This window comes from Anguilla anguilla, chromosome 3 (genome assembly GCF_013347855.1).
Source record: "Anguilla anguilla isolate fAngAng1 chromosome 3, fAngAng1.pri, whole genome shotgun sequence".
NCBI classification, from domain to species: domain Eukaryota; kingdom Metazoa; phylum Chordata; class Actinopteri; order Anguilliformes; family Anguillidae; genus Anguilla; species Anguilla anguilla.
The window spans coordinates 38,452,717-38,477,864 of NC_049203.1; the positions used below are offsets into that span (position 1 = coordinate 38,452,717).

The 25,148-nt window shown below is 41.8% G+C and overlaps 1 protein-coding gene across 1 annotated transcript in view; it reads right to left on the reverse strand.

The window, feature by feature from the left end:
- cobll1b (cordon-bleu WH2 repeat protein-like 1b) overlaps positions 1 to 25,109 on the reverse strand; it is a 53,888-nt gene extending 28,779 nt beyond the window's left edge. Inside the window, exons 1-2 of the mRNA XM_035409440.1 lie at positions 24,997 to 25,109; positions 23,966 to 24,058 (exon numbers count right to left, since the gene is read on the reverse strand). Of these exons, the coding sequence (XP_035265331.1) occupies positions 23,966 to 24,058; positions 24,997 to 25,046 (143 nt within the window). The 5' untranslated portion in view covers positions 25,047 to 25,109. The remainder of the gene's footprint in view (positions 1 to 23,965; positions 24,059 to 24,996) is intronic.
- Positions 25,110 to 25,148: the final 39 nt, after the last annotated feature.

Below are 25,148 nucleotides of genomic sequence, written 5' to 3' on the forward strand. Positions count from 1 at the left end.
ACCCGTACAGCTTTAAAAACACAGCTTTAAAAAGAAATTATACATAATGATAAATTACATGTAAGGGTTAAACAGACTTGGTGAAATGGCCACGTGCATTAGGCTAGAAAACTGCCATTTTCTCCCATTCACATAACTTCCAGTTTAAGTCACTCCCACTTCAGTTTTTCTATCCAAACACAGATACAGACAATTTTGCTGACTGAACAGATATAAATACAGACAGTGTCTCTGCATACCCCTTTTCCTGATTTCACTTGGTTGGAATAAAGTGAAAAAAAGGCAAACTGTCTGCTCTGCTTAGCACAATGTCGCCATCACTGCAACAGGGAATTGGTTTTCTACTTGGTCCACAGAGAAGAATCACGGTGGCACATCAGATGGCAGATTTTTCATGTACAACGTCCTGCTAATAAACTCCTTCCTGACCACCTACTCACCTCAGCTCTTAACCCTAGCCCTGGCCATCTTCTGTCTGGAACTCTTCCTCACTGGTCTCCCTGCCTCTGCCATTAGCCCTCTGCACCTCACCCAGAATTCTGCTGCTCACCTGCTCTACAGCCACCCCAGGCTCAGCCATGTCACTCCCCTTTTCATCTCCATTCACTGGCTCCATTCACATTCAGTTTTGGTTCTGATCCAATTCAAAACCTAGGTGCTAGCCTATCTGGCAGCTAAAGGGACCACTCCATTATATCTTCAAAAGATCGGACCCTACGCACAAGCCAGACGTCCGTCCTGCAACCTCAAAGCACCTGGACCCTCCCCCCCATGCATGCAGCACTTCCTGGTCACGCTAGTTCTGTTGTGCCAAACTTCAGTTGTCATACAGGAGAAAGTTTCAAGTGAGCATGGCTGTTGGTCAGATGTCAATCTCTTTAGTGAACATACATTTTATAAGCATTATACCTTAAACATATTCTGCATAAGTCATCCTGGAGGAGGGTGTCAGCTAAATAAATAATATAACCGACAGCATAAGGAGAGATGTCAGGCTATAAAAGTGAAAGCATTTTGCCATGTGGTACGAAAGCTCAGCAAATACCGTACTGGGAAGAACTCCACCATAGCAAATACACTGCAAAACAAGTCTGTCTTGCAGTAAGTGTTGTTCGTCTTGTAATGAGACTTAAAATCTTTTTTCTCTCAGAGTCGAAGATAGCAGCTTGTTTTAAGTTACTTTTTGCCTATCAAGTGAAATCGTCGAACCATGAAATGAGTCAAACTGTCTCACCGCATTGGCAGTATTTTCATTTTACTTAGCAAAAAAGTAAAAGAACCAAGATTTTTGTATATGTGTATTCCAAACACAAAACAATTAGCTCTGCAGAAGAAGGAAGTTTTGAAAGGGCAGTAAAGAAAGCGGGTTCTTTGATAAATGAAACCAAAGGAAAGTACTTAGTGGGACCATTTATAAATTAGCCACTCGCATTCCTTGGGGATGGGGGGTGTGTTATTTTCAAAGATACTACTTTATTCTCCAAAAATAACTTCAAGTAAATTCCAGGCTTCTTACAGTCATAGGTTTGATGTTATAGTACATGTGTAATGCAAACTGACCATACAGCAGACAGCCCTACATAACCTTCAAGTGAGAGTTCTTAAGGAAAAAAAAGGTTACGCTATGTTAGATTGGTTCAAGCTAAAGAGTCAGCCTGGCAGCTGAGCAACAAGCCTCGCGACTAAAAAGCTTTTCACTGATTGAGCAGCTCATGTTGACTGAACTTACCAAAAGAAAAGCGGATCTCCAGCAGAGGATGAAAAGCTTCTATAATCCAAACATTCCCAGAGCAAGATCAAAACCCGAGGACAGGAGTTCCTGTAGGGGATGCTTCTGGACTTTAATCGCACATTGTTTTCCACTCAACGCTGTTTGTCTGATTTAGCAAACCAGAGTAAACACCTGAATGTTTGTTAAAAAGGGGGGGAGGCGGGGAATCATTCGATGAACTGTCGTACTTTGACCTTCAAAACAGAATATTTCTCCATCCGGTCACCAAGCATTCGTGCTTAAATTCCCCAATACGCCCTTGCAAAACTGTATCTTTCACAATAAACAACTTAAAACAATAGCAGGCGTGTGAGCGTGAAGCAGCTGTTCAGAGAAATAAAACTACAGTATTTCAGATGTGGCAGGTTAAGCCTCATGACCTAGAGCTTAAGGAATTTCAGTGTGAAATTTCTTGCCCTGACACCGCTGGCATTCTGGGGTGGAATCTAAGCTTTAACTGCTCGTACCCCTCTAAGCTGCAGAAATGAAGGGATTAAGCACAAGTTCTCCTCTCTGTCTCTCAAACACGTTTCTTGTGTTGTGACGGTCATTTTTTCCAAGATTGCCACTTGTGGCACGAACGCAAACATGTCAATTTAGTCCATTTAATGTGATAGGAAGTTTAAATCATGTTTTTGGAGCACACCAAGGGAATACCTATTCAAAATGAATAGTGAATCTGTAGGGAAACCCAAAAAGTGAACTACCGTATGCACTAGAGAATGATTACATTCACTATTGGAAACGAGTCCCCAAAGCTACAGCGACTCCACGTAGAACACGCCAGCTGTGGAATCAACAAGACCACAATAAACTATACTGACACCAGCAGGTCACATAAGATGGACTTACCTCACATTAAAAAACTGTGAATAAACAGGATGGTGAAATGTCTTTCATGCTCTGTTATGATGCTCATTTCCCACTTGCTGCTCCATACATGGCAGGAGGGGATTGTTTCCTGAGCTTTCCACCTCTCTCCCTTCACATAGTAGTGGCCATTGAAATTACAGGGTTACATAAACAATGGCATTCAATGCACATACAATACTGTTCTGGAACACCTAGAAATACCCACAGAGGACAAAAAGCAGCCAAATGTATCTATAGAGACTATGTGCTAGACACATGCAGTTATCCACAACTGGGTGTGAAGTCCCATTTTCAAGGTAGTTTACATACTCTCAATCCAATAAGCTTGACAAAATCTACCCGTCACTCTGAGAATCAATATTCTGTGTTTTTACAAAATTCCTTCAGCTATTCAGCCCCTGATAAATACTATCACATTGGGTTATTTTAGGACATCAGCCTATTACCAAAATATGTAGGAACAAGGTGAGAAAAAAAAACAACCTGGAAACTGAGAGCATTGCTAAAGCATGCTGTGTCCACGTAACCCAGCCTGTCCCATACGCACCACTCACCTGCTAATAGAACAACTTAGAAGCACAATACAGCAGTGTTTCGTCTCTCTTCCAGAAAAAAAACATGCTTTTTGTAAATGGTATTACATCGGCAGAAAATAGTGAAGTCTGACACCATGACAAGAGGTGTTTTTCAGAAACATATGTGTGGCAGCACGGCAGTGACGGGGACGTGTTACAGCTTGACTCGCCCGAGTCAACTATCGTAAGGTGCCTGCGATGTTGGGCGTACTGAATACAAATGACAGCACGAACAGTTGGCTCATGCAGTACGTCTGATTGTTGAGTTTCGGGGGAAAGAAATGTTCTAACGTGGAAGCGGCAAAACAACACGACCGTACCGCTCCGTCTTGAATATTCATTTTATACATTAACAGTAAAAAGCAGCAATTATATGTCCACATACAAGTTAGGAGATTAGAAACCTAGTATGCAATATCATATATAATATCAACAGTTGGCTCATGCAGTACGTCTGACTGTTGAGTTTCGGGGGAAAGAAATGTTCTTGCGTGGAAGCGGCAAAACAACACGACCGTACCGCTCCGTCTTGACGGAAAAATACACTACCATTAGGTTAGCCTAAATGCCTCGATAAACTACATTTTTACGCTATATGTAGCTATTATATGGCATACAACTTAGTACACCATATGTTCAGTAGCTACATGGCATACAACTTCAAAGCACAGCATATAAATTAAACCACAAACTATCAAATTACATTTTACAGACATGAACACAAGTTGCAACTATGTGCTCAGTGCGACTATGATTAATTACTGAATGGTCAAAACAAATGTGCCGAAGAACTGGACACGCCCCCTATTGTCCTCAGTAACACCTGGGCTGGAAAAGGGCAATGTGTATAAAAGTTTTCCGTACTTTAATGAGATAAATCACCTCGTAACAATCCACAATCAGATAAATGTCCGCGTTCCAAACCATCATTAAAATGAATTGTCTTCTTCCATTACGATATAACACATTACTAATTATCTGTTTGACATATTTTCCCGGATAAAAGTTACTTCTGTAATCATAAAACGGCTTAAAATACAATCCAAGCACTGAATCCAATATTGCACAACAGTACGTCAATGAACAAGATTGGGAAAGAATTCCTGTCCTCGTAGTTTCAGTCTCAGTTCACACTCTGTCAAGTGACAGAATTCTTAACCATACTTACAGGGCGGAGGTAGGGTGGAAATATTATTTTGTTCCTCCAGTGCTAAGCTTATGGGCATTGTTGACACACAGTGATGTGTAGAAATTATTGTCCGTCACCTATTTTGCCATCAGTTGTTTGGGAATTTCCCCCTTATCTTTGGACGAATAAATACATCGCAGACAGATGATCTCACTTTTTAAAATAAACTTTTTTTTTTTTTCCTTTTGCTTCTCACCATTTTCCTACTTCCAAAAAGTAAACCATCAGCAGATGTATTATAAAATGTAAAAGAAGCTAAATACCACACACACAACTGTCCACACGCTAATCTGTAAAAGATCGAATATTATAATGTGCAACATTGACATTTGAATAAACGCAGGATAAACTCATCTTCTCGGAGAATGTTAAGAACAGTGTGGTAAACTAAATGGCTACGTAGCACAAGATTCGCAAGCATGCATTGTGAGTCTGGAACAGCCCTACAGGTGTTGTGAGCTCACTATAGGCTACAGTTTAATCAAAAGCAGCGAGATCAATCTGACGTTAAAAAAAAAAAAACACTTACAGGTATATATTCGCGTTGCGAACAATACTATGCGCTAAAATAAATGTGTGTTGTTCTTACCTTTGAAGCTACCTCGCTTTACCTAACTCCTGTGTGTTCTTTAGCATGGTGAAACGCCGAACCTGTTGTAACTCGTACCAATCATGCGAGAAGCCTTAACTATTGCAACGCCCTTTTTCTGCAGCCTATTGCGTAGTATTCACTGGGACAAGTGTTCAGGCCTGCGGAAGCGTACTGCATAATTATTATTTGTAGGCCAGTGTGATTTACGTAATTAAGCCCTAAAACACTGAGGTCTGTACCATGAGAACGTGGCATCGTCACATACATTTTGTTTACACATAAAATCAATGTTTTTGAAAAGTTGTTTTCTAATTAATGTTGTTTCAGGCGAGAAACCAAAAAAAGTGCAAGACGTAGGCTATAATGAAAAGAAAACTGCTGTTTCATATGCAGTCGAAAAGGAACGAGAAGTGGGATACAAATGAAAGAGAGTTTTGTAGATTCCTCACATTCCAGTGTTAGTTATTATTCTCCATGACAACACAGCTGGCACTCTGTTTCCCGGGGGAAACATAAGTTGAAATGTGAGTCGATATAAACGCTTAAACCCGAATTAAACTTTAGTTTCTCGACCCAACAGAACAGGTAATAATTAAAAAAATATTTAATGATGTTGCATTACTATTTTTTAACACGTGATGTTAAAAAAGAATAATGCAATATAGTGCATAATGATGTATCTTATATAGTTTGATATCCGATATTTGAAACCGTTTTCTCATCCATTAGGAATTTCATGAGATAGTGCCTGACCTAAATGCTCATAAATGACCATATTTCCATATGTACCACCCTTAATTTAAACATGAGCAGCAAGCTCAAAAAGGGCCACCCGACCACGGGCAAAATAAAGAGATGATGCCCTATTGCTTCAACTATGAATATTCATTTTATAAATTAACAGTAAAAAGCAGCAATTATATGTCCACATACAAGTTAGGAGATTAGAAACCTAGTATGCAATATCATATGAACTAAGAAAACATTTAAGAAGGTGCATATTTGGGTCCATTAGGAGAAGACACAGACTCATATGTAGCAGTCAATGAAGGAAGTAATAAAACTCGAAAGAGCTCCTCTGTTGTAAGAACATTAAAATACACGGAAGGCATGTGATTCAGTGTCAACGCATAGGCTATATAAAGCATATGTGAACAGTAGCTACTTATTTTTGTTAGTCCATTCATTTCAGCGATCCACTGATAGTGTTAGCATTGTCTGGCGAAGAGCTTTGTTTTTGCTTCACTATGCGATATAGATTTTTAATACCTTTTATATTAATTTTTTATTCTTGCATTTTTGTGTTTCTATTTTCATTGTCACTTTTGTCACCTTTTACTACCTCACTTGTTTTTATTTTCTTTTAAATGTAAAGCACTTTGAGCTGCATGTTTGTATGAAAGGTTATTATTATTATTATGATTATTATTATTATTGATAACAGTGAAGTGGTAATGCAGCTGCAGTGTAGAGCGCGAGACTAGGATTTGGCCTGCCGCATGGTTTGGCTCCCTGCTCTGCCAGGTGAGTTCTTCCTCTCCGCAGAGCCTCTGCATGCCATGCTAGCGTTCCGAAGCGCGGGTTTGCCCACATGAGTCCGGAGGGCACTGGCACTCTGGGCTCATTAAAAGGAAAAGCTGCGCAGCGTTTATGGAATTTCTCAGAAGAGACGCATTCCAGGCTCCTTACACGTACCCAACCTATCGGTGGAATTTCGGTGGTGTTGCAGTGTGGGATGGAAGATCAGGGTTCGATTCCTGGCTCCGGCCCCTCAGAAATCCCAGCTGTCCACAGCATGCATTAATAGCTTGCTTGCCAGATGTCCCAAGCTAACTGCAGTATATTATGTACCTGAACTGATATTTTCTTGTTAACTATTTATCTGGGATGGGAATTATTCCTGTGAAAATGCATACTTTGAACTGTTTAGTTAAATTAAAAGTGATGTTATAACAATAATTATCAACAATAATAATAAATTATCATGCCCTGAGATAGATTGGCAACCTGTCCAGGGTGTATTCCAGCCTCTCGCTCAATGCACACTGGGATAGGCTCCAGCACCCCCCGTGACCCTGTCCAGGATAAGCGGGTATAGATAATGGATGGATGTATGAAATAACCGCTCATGATTTCATGCTTAATGCACAAAATAAGAGTCTTGTAAGTGTATAAGCATTTCCCAATCTCGTCGCAAAATTCCTCAGAGGTTGTATTGCGTGTCCTCCCAGATTGACTGAGGATATTACAGGAATGGGACAGGTCTATAATAATGATTGAACAAGGCTCTTAAAAAGCTCTGCATAGTCCTGAACCATTGGGAAAAGGTGGGCCCATGTGCAGAACAAGCATGCCACAATACATACAGTACTACTCATAAGCAGACAACACCCCAGAGTATTTTAAGAACGGAGATTCACAATGCATACCACCACAGCAGTTGCTGAATCACCCCTGAATGGTATGACAGTACACCTCATACGCCCTTTCAGTCACACATTGGTGTTGGCGGGACTGTATTTGGAATCTAACACATGCTTTGCATACATTTGCACATATCTCAGTAATATCAATGGCACATTTAATATGTAGAATTCAAGGCAACAGTCTATCAGATTGATAAGATCTTGTCTAATTACTTGTTCCGGAAAGTGGAACTAGCAGTACCAAAGTTTATTCATATTCTATAATTTATATGGTACAGGTACTTTCTGTTTCTTTAATGTTCTCTTTGTATCTGTACTGTGATATATATCTGATTGTATCAAACATTAACTGTAGTGATTCATTTTCTATATTCTTTTTATAGTGGTGTATAATGAAGGACACATAATGTTTTCAATATGTTTTACCAAATTAAATGTTTTTTTTTTTTTTTTCTGTCTGAACTATAATGAACCACATAATTCTAAGAGAAATGGATATAAATATCAAGCACTTGTAAACTTGGTGTGTCTCCAATACTCATAGGAATATGGGCTTGATATAACAGTTTGTATAAATTCATATTTAATGCTGTTTAAGAACCTTACATAAACAAGGCCGGCAAAGAAAAGCACCTTACAGGTAAGGTTTCTGAATACTGAAAGAAAGAGAATGCTCTTAGAATAAAAAAGAACTAGTCAAACCAAATGCAGTCAAAACAATGGCATATAAATGACATTTTTATTCTGTTGTTTACACTCGTGTCACATGCCCTAGAAGGATTATAGCAGGGCCAGTCTACGGCCACAAGAACAGGACTATCTGAATCCCTGGTACATGTGAGAGTGAGGTAGATCCACTGCAGCATAGGTGCAGTTTTTCTGCATGCCCTGGTCCTTACCTCTCCTCTCCTTTTGAGCTGTGAGTTCTCCTCTTAAAGGCCTGTCATTTCCCCAGTGTCCATAGAAACAGATTAGTAATCCTGGCTCTGCTGCAGGTGGGCCTCCTGTGCTCTGCCTAGCCCTGTGACATCAGCAAATCTGTCTCCTGTGCTTATAGTGACTCCAAGCATGACCCCACCAGAGAAAGCTCTTTAGCATTGAGTTAAAGAGTATCACTCCAGAGAACCCTCCCCATTGCCAACTGAAAGGAGACCGGTAGATAATCTTCTTTTCCTGCCCAAACAACCAGGAACATGCTGTCTGGACAGTTAGCAACAGCACGGCTCACCACTACATCTACACAGGCTATGAAAAACTCACCTTATCTCTCACTCGGTCTGCACTAATGAATTGTTTTTCCTTAAATCTGATCACTAGGCACTGCTGCCTATTCTTAACTTTAATGGAAAAACACCACACCAAGCACGCGCCACACCTACTAATTAAAACATGACTCACCTGGGAAAATTTGGGATACTGGGTCGATTGTCACACCTTATTAGATAAACACTGCCAAGAAAAGAACATGTCACAACAGAGGCACAACTGCATGCTGGGTACTCTTTAATCAAATCACAAGAAAACAATACGGTTACATGGGCTGTCATCTTGAAATCTCAATCTTATCATACTGGAACATTAGTGTTTACTCTGATGATCAACAGATCACCGCTGACCACTAAACTATGTCTCACAATCATTTTATCATGGCTTACTTTGAGGTGGTGATACTTTACACAGTATCTGTTGATATCTAATGCTGCTCCAATTGTATTAGATACTCAGAATACATAGCCCACCTGGGAGGTATTTCACAAAGCAGGATAACTGAGTTTGCAAGATAACTGAGCTGAACAAAACCCAACCTTTTTTAACTTCAGTCCATGCTCCAGATTTGGGAGGGTTCTGGGTTTTACTCAGTGAAGTTATCCAGCTAGCTCATGCTTCATGAATCAGGGCCCTAAACTGTGTATAGGACACACACAATGGTCTGAATTCAGCATTCAACATTGGGCCTTAACTTGGGTTCCCAATGAAATTCAAGGAATGCTCATTCCTCCTTCACAAGCATAATTTGCAATCACCAAAAATAAATGATGAATAAATGATATATATATATATATATATATACAGTTGAGGCCAAAAGTTTACATACACCTAGGCTAAAGATATTCAAACGGAGTTTTTCACAACTCTATACATACATACATACAGGTATGATTGCAATTGACAGGTACATATGTGCTAAAAATACATGTTTACTAAAGTGGCTTTTGACCAGAAATTGTAAATACAATGGAATAACGGGGTATAAAAATACAAGTTCCAATATTGTCAATAGTGTTCATGAAAATACTCTTGTCAGATGCCACTCCAGACAGCAATACAAATATTGATTTATATTACTATTGAACAAAACCAGAACAGTTCCATCATGATCTTCCCAAAAGGGAAATCAAAGAGCTCACAAAGAAAGCCAGCACATTCAAATTAAATAACGAGCAACTCCCAGGTTTAATATGCCTTAGGGGTAAAGCATGCAAGAAAAAAGGTGACTGTTACTCTCCTCTCTGCTGGAATGTGATAATTATTAACAGGCCACTTCCAGGACTGTCATTTTGGCATTTGTAGTTCAATCAAAATTATCATTAATAGAACCAAAAAACGTATTAGAAAATGTCTGTATAATCAGTCACTTGAGCGGAAGATGAATGGAATGATGAGGTGTATTTTTAAACACTTCAATCAGCTTTAAAATGGCTTTAAACAGTGTGGATTCAGTTTAAATTCAGTACCATGTTCAGTACTTCATTCAGTACTAATGAAATAGAAAAAATACGGTAAGGGCAGCTCACGTTCAAGGCCAGAGAACCACCTATGCCACCTATGCCCAGAGGACCAATCAACTTTCTTAAGCAGACACCTGCCACAAATGTAACATTAACACTAACAAGCTACATTGTGAGGGTAAACATGGCACTTTGTAACTCAACATTCAGGAGACTGAAGACAGAATTCAATTCATTTGGCATAGCCTACGGTTCCCCCTAAACGCCCATGAGTACATATGCTTGCGCCTGATAAATCAACTGTGAGATTTATATATCTTTCCCTCACTACAATCTTGCCTGTAAAATGACATGTGTCAGGTACGCGTCCAAATCCCACCTTAAAGCAGATCTGTGGGCTACGTGTGAGAGAAAATGTGCAGCTGTTGGCTGGCGGCTGCCTGCTGGGGCTGGTCTTGCCAGGCAACCTGCACTTCATTAGGTACGGAGACGGAGTGATGAAATCCTGAGCACTGAGGAGACCTGAGAGCTCTGTGGGAAGTGCTGTCACTGGATATATGTTTCTCTGGCCCACCAGAGGAACCTGAGGAAACCCTTACAAGGACTATATTTATCCTTTGTGGGGAGTCTAGACGTTTTGGATATTGACAGTTCTTAAGTGTAATGCATTTAATGGTACAGTGAAAAGTGAAAACGCTCCATTATAATAAAAGTGTCACCATCCGCTTATTTTGAGATTAAACTAAGCAAGACTAGTGTCAGCAGCTATTTTCACACATGCTGAAATGTTCTTTGTAGAATTTCATTACTCTAACGCCAGTTGCAATATAACAGCGGCTTCTTGGGGTAAAATCACGCCAAACGTGATGTTTTACTTTGATAACAGAAATAAAACGTTTCTCTTCAGTAACATTAGCCGTTTTGTTTTAAGAACACGTTAGCCAAGGTAGACAATGACGTACAATGTTGTTGTGACTTTAACAAGGGCTGTAATTTTAGCACTGGAATTTCCAGTCAGAAGCAGGATGGAGGAAATTAACTTTAGTAGAAAAAAATACATACAATTAACGCAATGTAAATCAAATACAGTTCATGTAATTCTTCAGTTTAACATTTATATTAAGCATCAGTGGTTCTGATCTTTAGAATGGTAATTATATCTCCATTATCTTTAGTAATGTGCAGTTGGTTTGCCTGCACTTAAAGCTATCTGTTCATGTTCAGCACGCTGTCCAATAAAATCTGACAACCTGCCAATTCACGTCTCTACACAGCCATCAATATGCCTCTGAAACCAAAAATATCTCTTGCAGTCCAGACAACTATAAACATCTCATATTTACTATGCCCATATTTGAATTACAAATACCAATACTACTACAACGCTCAAAATCACATTTATTTTTTTATTTATTACACAAATAAAAAATATTGCATGTGATTATTTTCTTGGAACCATCAGTACCCAGAAACCTCAGCGATGGAAGCCAAGCCATTTGTGTGGGCTCAGGCAACGCTACTCGCTCCGCAGGTGCTCATTCGTGTCACGGCAAGACGCTACCTAGCCCAAACTGGAAAGCTCGGTAATGGAAAACGCCTTCGAGACGCTACTCGAAGCTCCGCGCCGCCAGGAGGGGCGGGCTCGGTTCCTGTCCCCGGCCTTCTCTGCTGCTCTTTTTGGCTGCCGCCCGCGCTTTCTGCTGCCTCCCAACACCTGGAACACCTTCGGGGTTACAGGCAGCGGAGGCCTTGCCTATCAGCACGCACACCTCGAGCTGATTAGCAATCAGCCCTGTGGTAGAGCTGCCTTCTCAGGCACTTTTTAATGGCGTGGTTATGAATCACATGGCGAGAAACGTACTGTATGCCTTTTCTATTGGTGAGTTTTTTTTGTTTTGTTGTGTTTTGGTTTTCCCTGTTTTTTATCTGCTATTCCCCAAGAAAAGGGGGAATAAAATTTCGTGCTGGCGAATTCAGCCATTTCTGAGTCCTTTTATGCAATCACCTTCATGACAGCCACACCCATGACAATGCAGAAACCTTACTTTCTGATTATAGGCTACAAGACCATTGCATGCAGTGCAAGGCATCAGCCTGCTCATTTGTATTATTTGCATTCTGGATACCCAGCATGAATATTGTTAGACAATTCTTGCTTCTGCTTGTCTGTGATAAAAGCTCAAACTGACTGATTCCAGCAGCAACATATTTTACTGACTACAGTCAACCTTGACCCCTGGGCTGCTGAAAGGTCATTGTCAGCAAACGAACCAAACCTAAACAGTCATATCAGTACATTTCTTCTTTCCTTCTTTCATCATTTAATCTTTTAATTAGGTTTATAAATTAATGTGAACTCCACAGCAGCATTGCAGATATGGTTGTTCTATAGTAACAACAAATTTAGGTTGACTAAAACAAATTAGCTTGCAGACACAAACATCCAACAGAGTGTGAGAGTCAGAGTGTGATTTCTTATTGTTCTTCTAAACTGAATAGCTAACACATGTATGTCTGATAAGCGGGGCCTAAAACAATGTTAAAGATAATACTATTTACCCAAGGAGAAATAATATCTACTAGACCGAAACAACTTTAATGTTCGGTGGGATGTTTCCAGATGACTAAAGCACCAATGCATTTTAATGCTATAAAACATTAAATTCACATAGAACATTTTATATGCTCATGTAGTCAATGTCCATTATCAGAGATTTACTTGAAAATAAATCTCTATGCTTATCTTGTCAAAGTTATCCGGCCAATCTTATACATAGCATTCCTCTTTCTGGTTAGCTAGACTGCGATAATTCCATGATCAGATGATCTGTTCTATGAAGATCCTCCATGCCAATCATAGTAGTGCAGCAATGCTCCCCTTCAGCTCAAAAGTTTGACTGAAATTGTAGCGGCTTATTGGCTCGTTCTGTGGTAAGTTTGGGGCTGACTGCTATATTTAAGAGAAGCTCAACCTTCATCATCATGGTGTCCCCCTTCCCCTCCCAGCATTGCCATGGTCTTGAGCCGGGGGGTGTGAAGCGCAACCAAACTTGACGATTCGTCAGTTTGTGTGCATTGCCCTAGAGCAGAGTAATTTACGAAAGCCGTGCCAGATATCGTAGAGAAAGGAACGCGCATTCAAGCACGCTCACACATCCAGGCCAAAACCTGAAAACACCGCGAAGCATCGCTTATTCATCGGAATTATTTTTAGCCGGGTACGGCGAAATCTGAGGAAATCGGACCCCTGCAAGGGAGAACTCGGCCCGTTTCCCTATTCTATTTTGTTTTCCAGCGCTTTTGTTTTGAAAGTGTTCGTGTTTTCGCAGGAGGTCCATTGAATAGTTGTGACTAAAGGCAGGAAACTGTGACCTTGGGACACAAGTTTACGGTGACTCACAGAAGTTTCCTATGCGTCTCACAATCAGCAACTTCTCCTGGGCTCCCTGCCCTGCTGTAGAATTTGGAGACAGTGCTTTTTATGCCTGCAATAACAGATTAACCAAGTTACTGTGAGGGAGCGCACCCCTTTCGGTCCGTGCCCAAAAAGCCTCTGCAGGTGTGGGTGAGTCACGTAAGTCCACACACGAGTAACAACACCTTACGGGCCTGTCTGAATTCTTCCATGAATGAACTGCATGGTAATCACTTTCTGTTCATTCTTCCACTTTAAACCCAAGAGGAGGCCTTATCAGCTGACAGTGTGGCAAACCGTGGTTGGAGCTTGAGGCCGGTGAGGGCGGGGATAAGCTCACAGGGGAGGGGTGCTGGGATTTGGGGTTTGGGGACTCAGGCAGAGGAGAGAGGGGGTGGTCCCGGTGGACAGACATAACACAGAGCCGGGGATGCAGCTGGGAATTTGGTAAGAGGTCACTCACAGTAAACATCATTTGTTTAGAAAAGGGCAGGTCTGGAAAGGCCATTACTGCAGGAGCCATGTGTAATGTGGAACTACACAGCAACTGTCTGTATGAGAACTCCCCATTTCCTGTCTGCACATTTTTTTTATTTAAAGCAAACAAATATAATTTTCCCACAGTGCATTTCAGGCAGGTTTCAAAACCTGTGTCAGCACATTTGGCACCTGTGTGAGTCATGATGATAAAGATTTAGTGGATTCTCATATCCACACAACTGCACACTCAATTATATTGCACATAAATAACACCTAGCCTTACGTGCCCACATCCCTCATTCAAAAATGAAAAACGAGGTCCCTCGGTCTCAAATCATGCTACGGGTTTCCCCCACCAAAGGAGCCACACGGCGGAGAAGAACCACGTCGCTATGCTACGCTACGTCCTCGCAGGCTTCCCAGCACACAGCGGCGACTCTGCAGTTCGCGACACCTGCGGAGCAGTCCATGCTGCGGGCGAAAGAGGGCGTGTGCTAGCTCTCCGCTGACATGCTGATACCGCGCGCGGCCCACGCGATAAGGACAGAAAACGAGCCGCGCTAAGTGCCGATAGGCGCCCGCAGGAGTAATTACGTGGCTACACAGGTCGTTAGCTGCCCACAATCCCCCCCTCTGTTAGCGTCGGGAACACAACTCACACTGACTGGCAGACAGACAGTAATTGTTTTCACTCATGAGGAGGATGTGTATATCCAAGCTCACCAGGACAAACTCAATAAGCAGTAGGCCTACATCCCAGCTCTTTGTGTAACAGGGGGCATCAAGGTCTTTCAGAGACTGCAGCAACTCATCCTGCCAAGCAAACCTTTACATAAACGGAGTGGCAAAAACAGAGTTTCCCTCCCATGAGTCATAATTATATCAATTACACTGTGGCCGTTTTTGTGAGACAATGAGCCATTGTCCCCTCCAAAAGCATTCGCCAGGGCGACCCGGCCCTGTGTTCCCGCCCTGCGAGGCAATGTTGGACTCTAACGGAGAGCTAGCCTTAGCATAAAGCTTTCATTCATTTCCTTTCACTGACCTCACAAGGTGCTTTCATCATGAAAACTAAAATACACAAAAAATAACCTTCTCCCTGTCCCAACAATGTCAGACAATAGCAGAGTGCTAGCCTTGGAGCCCCAGTTGCATATTCCTATTTTCACTTCATTTCAGTGACTTCACAATGAAGACTTTCATCACGAGGGCAGAAATAACCGCCCCACTCACAAAGAAACATTTCTTTCTGCTAAACACCGCACAGCTTTCTGGAGGACAGAGGCCAGGGTGTGGTACCTGGTTTTTCCAGAGGGACCGCACCCTGCTGACCGTCACATGGCCGAAGTGGTGCTCCCCTGCGTGAGTGCGGTCACGGCCGTTTGAGACGCCCCTTGGCTGACACCATTACATCAGCCCTGAAGCGCAAGCCAGCATGAGCTCACGCAAATAACTCACATCATATGTGTGAGCCGACACATTGCTAAAACAAAGCCGCCTTCATGTGTTTTCTGTTTCAGATATTACAAATACTGTATCTGGTGGACACTTAAATACATGACACTAAACACAGGGCAATTGCAATTGCTTATAAATTAATTTACTAACAAAATAATATAACATTAGAAGAATCCTACCATGATGCATTTAAACCATACACTTACGTGGTGGCGAAAGTCAGATTAAGCTCTCTATATCAACACCTTTAAATCTGCCTAATAGGAGTGCCACCTTGTGTTTAGTTTTTGTCTTGCATGGCCTTGAGTCTAATTCCCAATCGATGTGCATTACACAAGTCTGTATTTATTTAACTCATATTTTTAAAAAACAGCAGTTTCTCTGCCTGCTTTTTACTGCCTATTTAAGGATTAGCAAAGCGATAAAGGGGCTGACTCGATGCAGAGCACGTTGTAATCGACTTTGCAGAGCAAGTCGTTTTACTCATGATTGAATTTTGTTTCTGGGGCTGTCCTGGGCCTGATGCATGCAATCTATCTGTGATTCTACTGGTGCTGTCAGCATCTGCCTGTGCACCACAGGCTGTAATCACCAATTCCCCTGAGGCCAGGGGGAAAGAACTGAGCTCCTGTAGCTGGACCCACACACAGATGTGCATACACACACACATGCATACACACACACACATACAGTACACACACACACACACACACACACACACACACACCTGCATACACACATACACACACACACCCAAACACACACACACACACACACATGCATGCACACACACACCTAGCCACACACACACAAACACACATAGACACACGCACACACACATACACTCACATTCAGACATACTACTACTTTATCAATTAGAAATCCAAACCAGAAAGGAAACTGGAGCCCTTCTACAATGACAGTGATCTCTAGAGAATGATGGGATGCAGAAAAAACACCTCAATAAACATTTAGGAAAAAAGTGGACAGCCCTGTTAACAGTGGCAGGGTGACTCTGATCACCAACTCTGTGCTTCACTACAAGAGTATCGCTTATGAAGGCCATTAGAATGCAGCCTATTCAGAGATCAGATGATCACATGACCTGTGCAACATTGGCCTAATTAAGGCAACACTGGTGAATTATGAGAAACACAGCTGCACACATGGCTGGAGGGTGCAAAAGCCCTAACTGGTGTAAAATGGCATAATTTCCATCACAGTAACCCTGGATGAGGAAAAGCAGACCTGTCAAAGCTTACTGTATGTCATAGGGAGGGGGCGCCACTACACCCCTGTAGATGTGGGCCTCTGACACGCTCTTATTACCGCTGCTGCTGTACACTGTCTGCTTGCCCTAATTCTTCCCACGTATTGGTTTTAAATCACGGGCAGTACGTAAAGCTGCCCTGCAGACAAGACTGTTTACATTCTTCTCTCCTGTGAAGCACTGTCGGACGAAAGATAACGTTTGCAACTGTCTTTCCGGTCAAACACTGTCAGCTCCTGTTTGCCTGTTTAGATTTACAGCACGTGCTACTGCAGCTACTGCACAAGAGGGGGATAGTTATTTTATTACGTTAATGGTACAAACAAGGCCTCTGCTTATTCTGACCACAAATCCTTTTGTTTCTAACTCTGTACAAGAAATCTGAGCTTGCTTTGCATTTCCAAGAACTCAGTGACTTCGCAAGTTGCAGAAATCAACATTAAACGTTGAGAAAATGTGCACGGAATGGAAAAAATGCAACACACTAACCCAGATACGAAAGTGGACGTTCCATTAATGAAATGATTATTTGCATTGGAAAAATGTTTTTTCCATTTAATCCTCAAAAAAAAAATTCCAAATCATGACAGTCATGAGCAAACTATGCTCACCGCGGCCAAATCCCATGAACTATAAAACATTCCAGTTGCTCCAGCCAAAGGAAGATACAGTTTCTCTGCTGTGATGGAGGGGGAGAAAATGAAGTCACGATTGTTAAAACGCCGTTGCGCCGCTTCGGACGCCCGGCTAACATCAAACTGACCCCAGACCCGCCAGCAGCAGCTTCGTCTCCTCGAGTCAAAATACAGAGGCCATTAGCCAGCAGCGAGCTACAACATCCCCCTGGCGACCTCTTTGTACATAGGAATACAGCATCATCAATGTGAAATCCACTCCATTTTGGCTCATAAACCAGTCGCATGCGATACTGCAATATTTACCCAGGCAGGCTCTTTTGCTAGATTTTTACATCATCCAGTTAATTAGCATTTACTGGTATTTACAGCTATTGCACTGACCTCCAGAGTGTAACAAAGAATAAGCATTATTCTCCCACTCTGGAGGATGGTCAAAGTGTCTGTTTTCCGATTCTGGGGCATAAAGCATATTTTCCATAAGGCATGAAAGGCCTAGTATTCCCCAGACAAGACGAGCTTTGAAAACGCAAGCTTGTCCTGCACTTCAATGATATTTTTGTTCCAAAAGAAATGTTGTTTTCTGTCTGTACTTCTGCTGCAACTGCCCTTTTCAGCAAAGTCTAAAAATGCAGCTGTGCAACTTTGTAAGGTGGGGGGGTAGTTTGTAAAACTACATAAAATATGTGTGCAGGCACAGTATGCAAATAACATCAGCCTAGTGCCTAAAGGGTCTAAGCAGAAGGCTTGCTTTGTAAAAGCAAAGGAGCTAGTTTGTGATATACAGTCCAGAAGACAATGCAATCAAAAATATCTTTTTTGTCATGAATATTTGTATATATTCTGTAACCTATTGTTATCGGCAAAGCTGAATGAACTATAGGAGAGCACCTTTAGGGTGCTCTGGTAAATTCAGAAGTGCATCTATGGCACAAGCGATTCATACACACAGCTGGAATTCCCTTCCTGTCTAACGCTTGGAAAAAAAGGCAACAAATAGCCTACCATTGTTCCCCAGAGGCGCTGGCCAATGAAAAAGCTTTTTAATCAGCAGCCTCCAGGTCTCTGCCTCTACCTCCGTGGCGAATTCCTCCTGAGCCCTATAACAGAGGTCCCGTTTGTCCCAGAGTTTCCGCAGACAACCAGAGGGGTGCTAACTGCTAACCGCTTTTCCAAAAGTTTCATAGAGTGCGCTCACCTCACAAATATCGTGTTCCACGCTTCCCACTGTTGAAGGGTAATTGAGAGGGCGGAGAAGGCCGGAAATTTAGCCGGGACGCCGGGGAGACCCAGCTCTCTGCAGCAAATGCCACTTGATCTTTCATAGCAACAAAGCACCTCAGTTTAAGGTCTCATCTGAAAGATGGACCTTTGGCGCACGTGCGGGCTTCAATAAAAACCAAAGCAAAGGAAGACCTTCTGACCTTAACACGGTTCATGCGAAACTGCTCGTAGGCAGCATAGCAAAGCTTGTTCCACCTCTGACAGCCTTGCCCTGTGACTGTGGAACTGGGCTCGGTGCACAGCTGCCAGGATTCACATCGGCCTCAGCCATGCCCTGCCATCCAGACCACACCCCGCTGATTTACATGTGCACACACAGGCCAGCCACAGTTAGTGAGGGAAGGAAACTCGAGTGGCTTAACAGGCCCTTAAAATGCCTTTGATTTAAAGCCAGCAGCTTTGCTGGCTACGAGGCAAAGGGCACCCTACAGCACTTAAATGCTACATGTGGCTCAGGCATACTGGTTTCATAAGGGATACACACTCAACAAAGAAAGTTTCAAAATGACAGAACCATGAGACAGTGAAGAATGAGGAAAAACCAATGTAGTGTGTTGGGCCACCATGTGTGGCCAGTGCATCTGCGGCATAGCAGGGTCTAGAAAGGTCTGCAATTCTGCAGAAGGGCCTTGACAGCACTGTTCCAAGAGAAGTTCAACAAAACTGATGTTTAGCTGACCGAAGTGTGAAATGCTGCTGCCATTCCAGAAAATCCCATTAATGGCTGACAGGGTTCAGATCTGGTGACTGAGAAGTTCATGGCATATCAAACCAGTGGGTGACTACTCCTCCTCTTTGGAATGGGGCAAGACACCCCTTTTCACAAGAAAAATTTTTTTTACATTACATTACAGGCATTTAGCAGATGCTCTTATCCATTGCGACTTACATTATTTTTTCACATAGCATTTACATTGTCTCGAATTATACAGCTGGGCTATATACTGAAGCAATGCAGGTTAAGTACCTCGCTCAAGGGTTATACTACTCTTTAATTTGGGTGAAATGATCACTCAGTGCCTTCTAAGTATGAGTGAATATACACCATGCCAGTAAAATGCAGCCCACACCATTATGGAACTGCCAGATGAACATAACAGGAGCACTGCTACGAGCGTTCCAAAGCTGAACACCGTACTAACCCCCTTACCCCTAAAAGCCCCCTGTAGATCAGTGGTTCTCAAACTCGATGCTGAGCCCCCCCTGCTGGCTTTCGTTCCAACCACATTTGCAATCCCAGAATTTTAACAAGCTGTTCATTTTTCTTCATCAGTTGCTTTTCATGTTCAGAGGGATAACCCACTTAAGCCATATTATGTCAGAAATAGCTATGCATGCCATAAACAATAAATGTCCCATGTTCACATTGTGCTAATTGTGCCATATTGCAAAACATGACATAAAAACAGGTAACAAAAAAATTTAACTGGCCCAAGAGGCAACGTAATTAGGCTGTCAAACACATGTGTTTAAGTTCCATCATAATGTTTTCCTTTAAAATATTAACACAATGCAGGTTTGGCTCATTATCATTTGCTTTGTCTTTGATTTTTTGTTATCTAACAAATGGTTAGTTCTAATGGCCAGGTGTCCACACTTTTACCAATCAGTACCCTAGGGTTTCACCTCAGTCCATCTCAGTCTGCTCAGTTAAAACATTTTTACTCTCTTTTTCAATTGCTTGCAATATAGCACAATGTAAATATTGGACTTTTTTCTTCCCTGCATGTATAGCTATGTCTAACATAATGTGTCGTAAGAGGGTAAATAATCCCTAAACATGAAAAGAGTCATTAAGAAAGATTAACAGCTTGTCAGAATTCTGGGATTGCAATTGTGGTTGGAATGAAAACCAACACACACAGGGGGGACATCAGAACCACTGCTCTAGATGTAGTCCACCACATAGTGTCAGCAACACATCAAACTGAGACCAGGGACAGAGGGGCGATCTGGGACACAGCTAAAGCCTCCATGTGACTTCACACTCCTACCCTCCAAAAAGCTGACCACAGGTCAGAGGTCAGTATCTGTTCTCCACTCTCTCGCTTGGACACACATTGTCACTATCCATCCCAACTCCAACCCTTTCTCTGTCTGTCTCTGTCACTCTCTTCCTCTCTCTCTCTCTCTCTCTCTCTCTCTCTCACACACACACACACACTCACACACGCACGCACTCACACACGCATGAATTGTTGTAGACTGCTGCTGGTGATTATCCAGCAATGCAATCCTGAAATCAGCTCAAATTTAATCAACTGCAGCAACATGGTAACATCTCATGGTAAGACCCTCTTCTTTTATTTCCAAAACGTTTTGTTTCGAAAGTATCATTTTGAACACCTTAGCCACTTTCTATGGAAATCATAATACATTCACACACTGCAGTGAAAAGCCAAGTGTTGTATAATTTTGTCCAACCAGTTTCACATATGATGAGAATGCCTGTCACAGGTTTAGGGTTACAGTGGGCCCTATGGTATGTAATGACATCATCAGCCATTATTATTGTTCTGGGAATGTAAGAGTCATAACATTGGGAACACTGAAATTTCCAATTATCATTATAAAAGTGGCTGGATTTTCAGAGGCCACTTTCAAGTAGCTCCCAATTTCACTATAAACACAAATAAATAAGGACCATGTGTCCTTGTACTGCTACAACAGCTCTCAAAGAGAAAGGTTTCATTTTCATGTTGTAGTCAAGCCAAAGACAGGCATGGGCTGTCTGTTACTGTGAAAATCCAGACAAAAGCGGCCAAGCTCTGGTTCTAAGTTACACAATGATATTTCCACATGCTTAAAATTCCAATTAGAAATAACAGCTTTATTTCAATAACCATTTCTGCAGCATAGCATGGGCTTCAGAGTAGTTTTCCAGCTTAAGTGTGGAATAATGGTGGAACATTCTGGAAGGCAGCAAGCAGAGATGGACTTCAGAGACTTAAACCGCTATCAAATTCTACACCTCCCCTCTAATTAAAATCAAAATAAGCTTTGGTGCCAAGAGAAGGAGCAGTGGCTGCCTAAAGCTCATAAGGGTGCCTGTGTAGCCAACTCTCCCAAACTCTGGAAAACTGGGAGCTAACATCTCCACCAGGTAACCAATCATGAGCAAAGGCACAGGAAATTCCATCATCTCCTGACCAATCACTATTTTTTTTATATGAAGCAAGCAGATACTGCTCACATTTGTTCCTCACATTTGAAATGTGCACCTACTTGCAATGGGGACTGTAAAGTTTGCCCATTCAGTTCAAGTGGTGTCTCACCTAGTCTAAAGGACAATCATTTATGCGGGCCGATGGAATTAAGATGACTGCCTCACATTTATAATTATATAAAAATACACATCAGTTGTCAAACAACCCAGCAGTGTTCTGCCTGATGTCTGAAGTTGAGTGGGTGGGCAGGGTTAGGAGATTGGATGGCAAAACGCTAAAGGCCCCACTGATTTTTGGTGATACTCTACACTCAATTAATCAGAGCAGCTGATTACACAACTCACGTCACCTGGTTATTTGGGCTAGATATGGGATGATGACATCAAAGTGCAAACAAAAACCAGGAGAGCTTGTGGCTCTCCAGGACCAGGGTTGCAGACATCTGGCCTGGGAAAAAAAGATTTCTACTGGAGGTTCCTTTAGTGAACCAACGGGGGGGTGGGGTGGGGTGGGGTGGGGTGGGGTGGGGTGGGGGGTGTTCCCTCTGGACCAAGGAATCAAGCCAATGCCCTAGAGCAGCGTTTGGGAGGCTCTACTGAAGGAAATGCTGTCCTTTGGATTACATGGTAAATTGAGGTCCCGACTCACTGTTGTCCTTAATCAAAATTCCATATAAAAATGAAGTGTTTCCATGGTGCCCTCAGCTTTCTTTACCACATACACAGATGGGCTACAGATAAAGGCACAGCAAGCTGGAATGAAAATAACCACCATCTATTTGAATCAATAATGGACAAAATGTACAGCAGCCCACTATAACCCTCATAAAAAAGAAATACATTGTTTCATTGAAGTGTGTGTATTTTAAGAAACTAAAAATATGGTGCAGTTCTGTATACAGTTAACAACTATAGAGTTATTCAGTACCGGAAATAGTAGGCCTATCCATCTGGCATGATGGTATACATTTTTCCCATAGCTCTCCCAGATGGCCCAGCCAGGTTCTCACTGCTTCTCTGAACTCAGGAAATGAGTAAAAGGTCAAAGGTTACTGCAATAGCTAAAAGGACACAAGACTTCCATTTTAAACTGCCTTTGGGGTAAATAATGCATGTAAACACCAACACAAAATACTTAGCCTTACACAAAAAAGAAATGCTTCACCCATAGCCTACTTGGAAGATTAATGATGTTATGAAGCCCAAGAGAAGTTAAACATTTTAATTAAATAGTTTTTTTATATATATATATATTTTTTTTTTTAGTTTTTCCAGGACAACTGAATTTGTCACACCCTGTAGCCTACAACTAATTACAGTGCGTGGGGATAACGTCTTGTTGGGTGCAAGATCAGCAAAACTTTCCGCTCTCAGACTTGCAATTATGTCATCGTGGGAATTTCCTTACGACATAGGGTGTTCAAAACTGCCTAATACGTCTGGCTTCCTGGCAAAATAACAGCAAGAGAATAAAAGAAAATACTGCAAGAGAGACATACTAACTTTATGGAACCTAGGGGGTTTGATATTGTGACACGTGAGATTAAGTAAGGGACTACTGGCAGTGAAAGACATTTTTATAAACACATTGCACTGTCATAACGCTGCAATAGCTGTATTCTCAGTTAAATAAATACAGAAACGCAACGCTGTAGCCATGAGACAGTGAGGGTCCCACCAATATGACCACGCAAGCACAACACGAAATAAAACACGCGAAAATGTTTCTGCTTCGTAAACTTAATGAACGTTATCTAATTAAAATGTGTGGCATTCTTACAACCAATTTCATCTTTAAAACGACAGATCTGTCTAGCGACTTATTCCTGTATTTTCAATATCTTCTAAACATTTTCTCAAGAAGGCACACAGATTGCCGCGAAATATAAACTGTTCCTCTAAACTGCATCCGTGGTGAGTAATATAGGCTACACTCTTCTGGCATATTCCCATACTTCAACTCTAGGAACTGAATATTTACCTCCAAACATTTAAAACTTAGCCTACAGCCATCTTTCAGGGAAATTGGTCTGTCTTGGAACTCTGTGGCTATTCGTAAAGCTGTTGCGTCAATGATTCTCCATGGAAAATTAGTAACATACCTGGCAGCAGGAGGTAGCGGACGCGGGGTACCCTGAGATCCATGGTCGTCCATTCCCGTGTCTAACTCTACAGATTTAGCTATATCCGTCGGGCTAAAAAAAGCAAGAAGACGAACAATTCATCATAACTAATGCCCCCAAGATATTTTTTAATGATGCGAATTAGTGTTCGTTGTGGGCGACTGCATCTACAGCAATCTGACAGTCACGTCAAACACTCGCCGAAGAATTTCAATTTACCTTTAAAGTAGCCTACAACTCCTGCATGCGAACCAGATTTTCTGTGAAATCCGGCATTTAACCAACGTCAACGGACAAATCCCTCTAGTGGCAATTAAACCGTTACTTTATCATACATTAGACTACACAATGTGAATAAAGGAATATGTTCTCTCAGAGCGATTCTGTAACTGACAATCCCAACACCAATGACAATAATTCCAATTTAAATGCGTTCAATAGAGATTAATATTTACTTCCACGACAGTTAAACAAATTCCGCTGGAACTCCCACCTTTTCTCGCTCCTCATAACAGTCGATCTTCTGTTTCCACCGCGTCGCCGGGATTTACTCGGTCTGTTTTCATTAAACTTGCAGACTACATTTTCAAGTCATGACATGATGGCACGATTCAAAGCCAAAGCCCCTTTTCATTTCACACGTACATATTAATTTTCTACAGTAAAAGAGTAGACTATGCTACGACTGAAAGAGCCAAGACTTCACGTAGCGCTGACAGGCAAACTAAGTCCAGTTTATTAAAATTCGCATCACACTGTCCGCACAACTGCAGTCAAGTCCAGCCTTTGTCCTGTACCAGTCTGGCTGCGTGCACTTTTTCCCACGTAACACGCTTTTTGCAAAAGCCGGGTAGCCTCTGGAAACGAGTTGATCAGATTACATTTATCCGATGAACACAACAGTACGTTTAGTGTTTATGAATTAATATTACATTACATTGGTTACTCATAATTATTTATATTAATCGATGCGATGAATTAAAATATCTCATTAAAGCGCAATCACTTACATGACTTGTTTGTCTCCTTTGACACGAATGCATCTGTTTGAACTTCCCATGAGGGGAAAAAAATCAACAGTGAAATACTGTACCCTCTTTGTATCTGCCGAAGTTGCCAATTAATTTAGGAAAATGTTTATAGCGCCGTCCTGTGGCAGAAA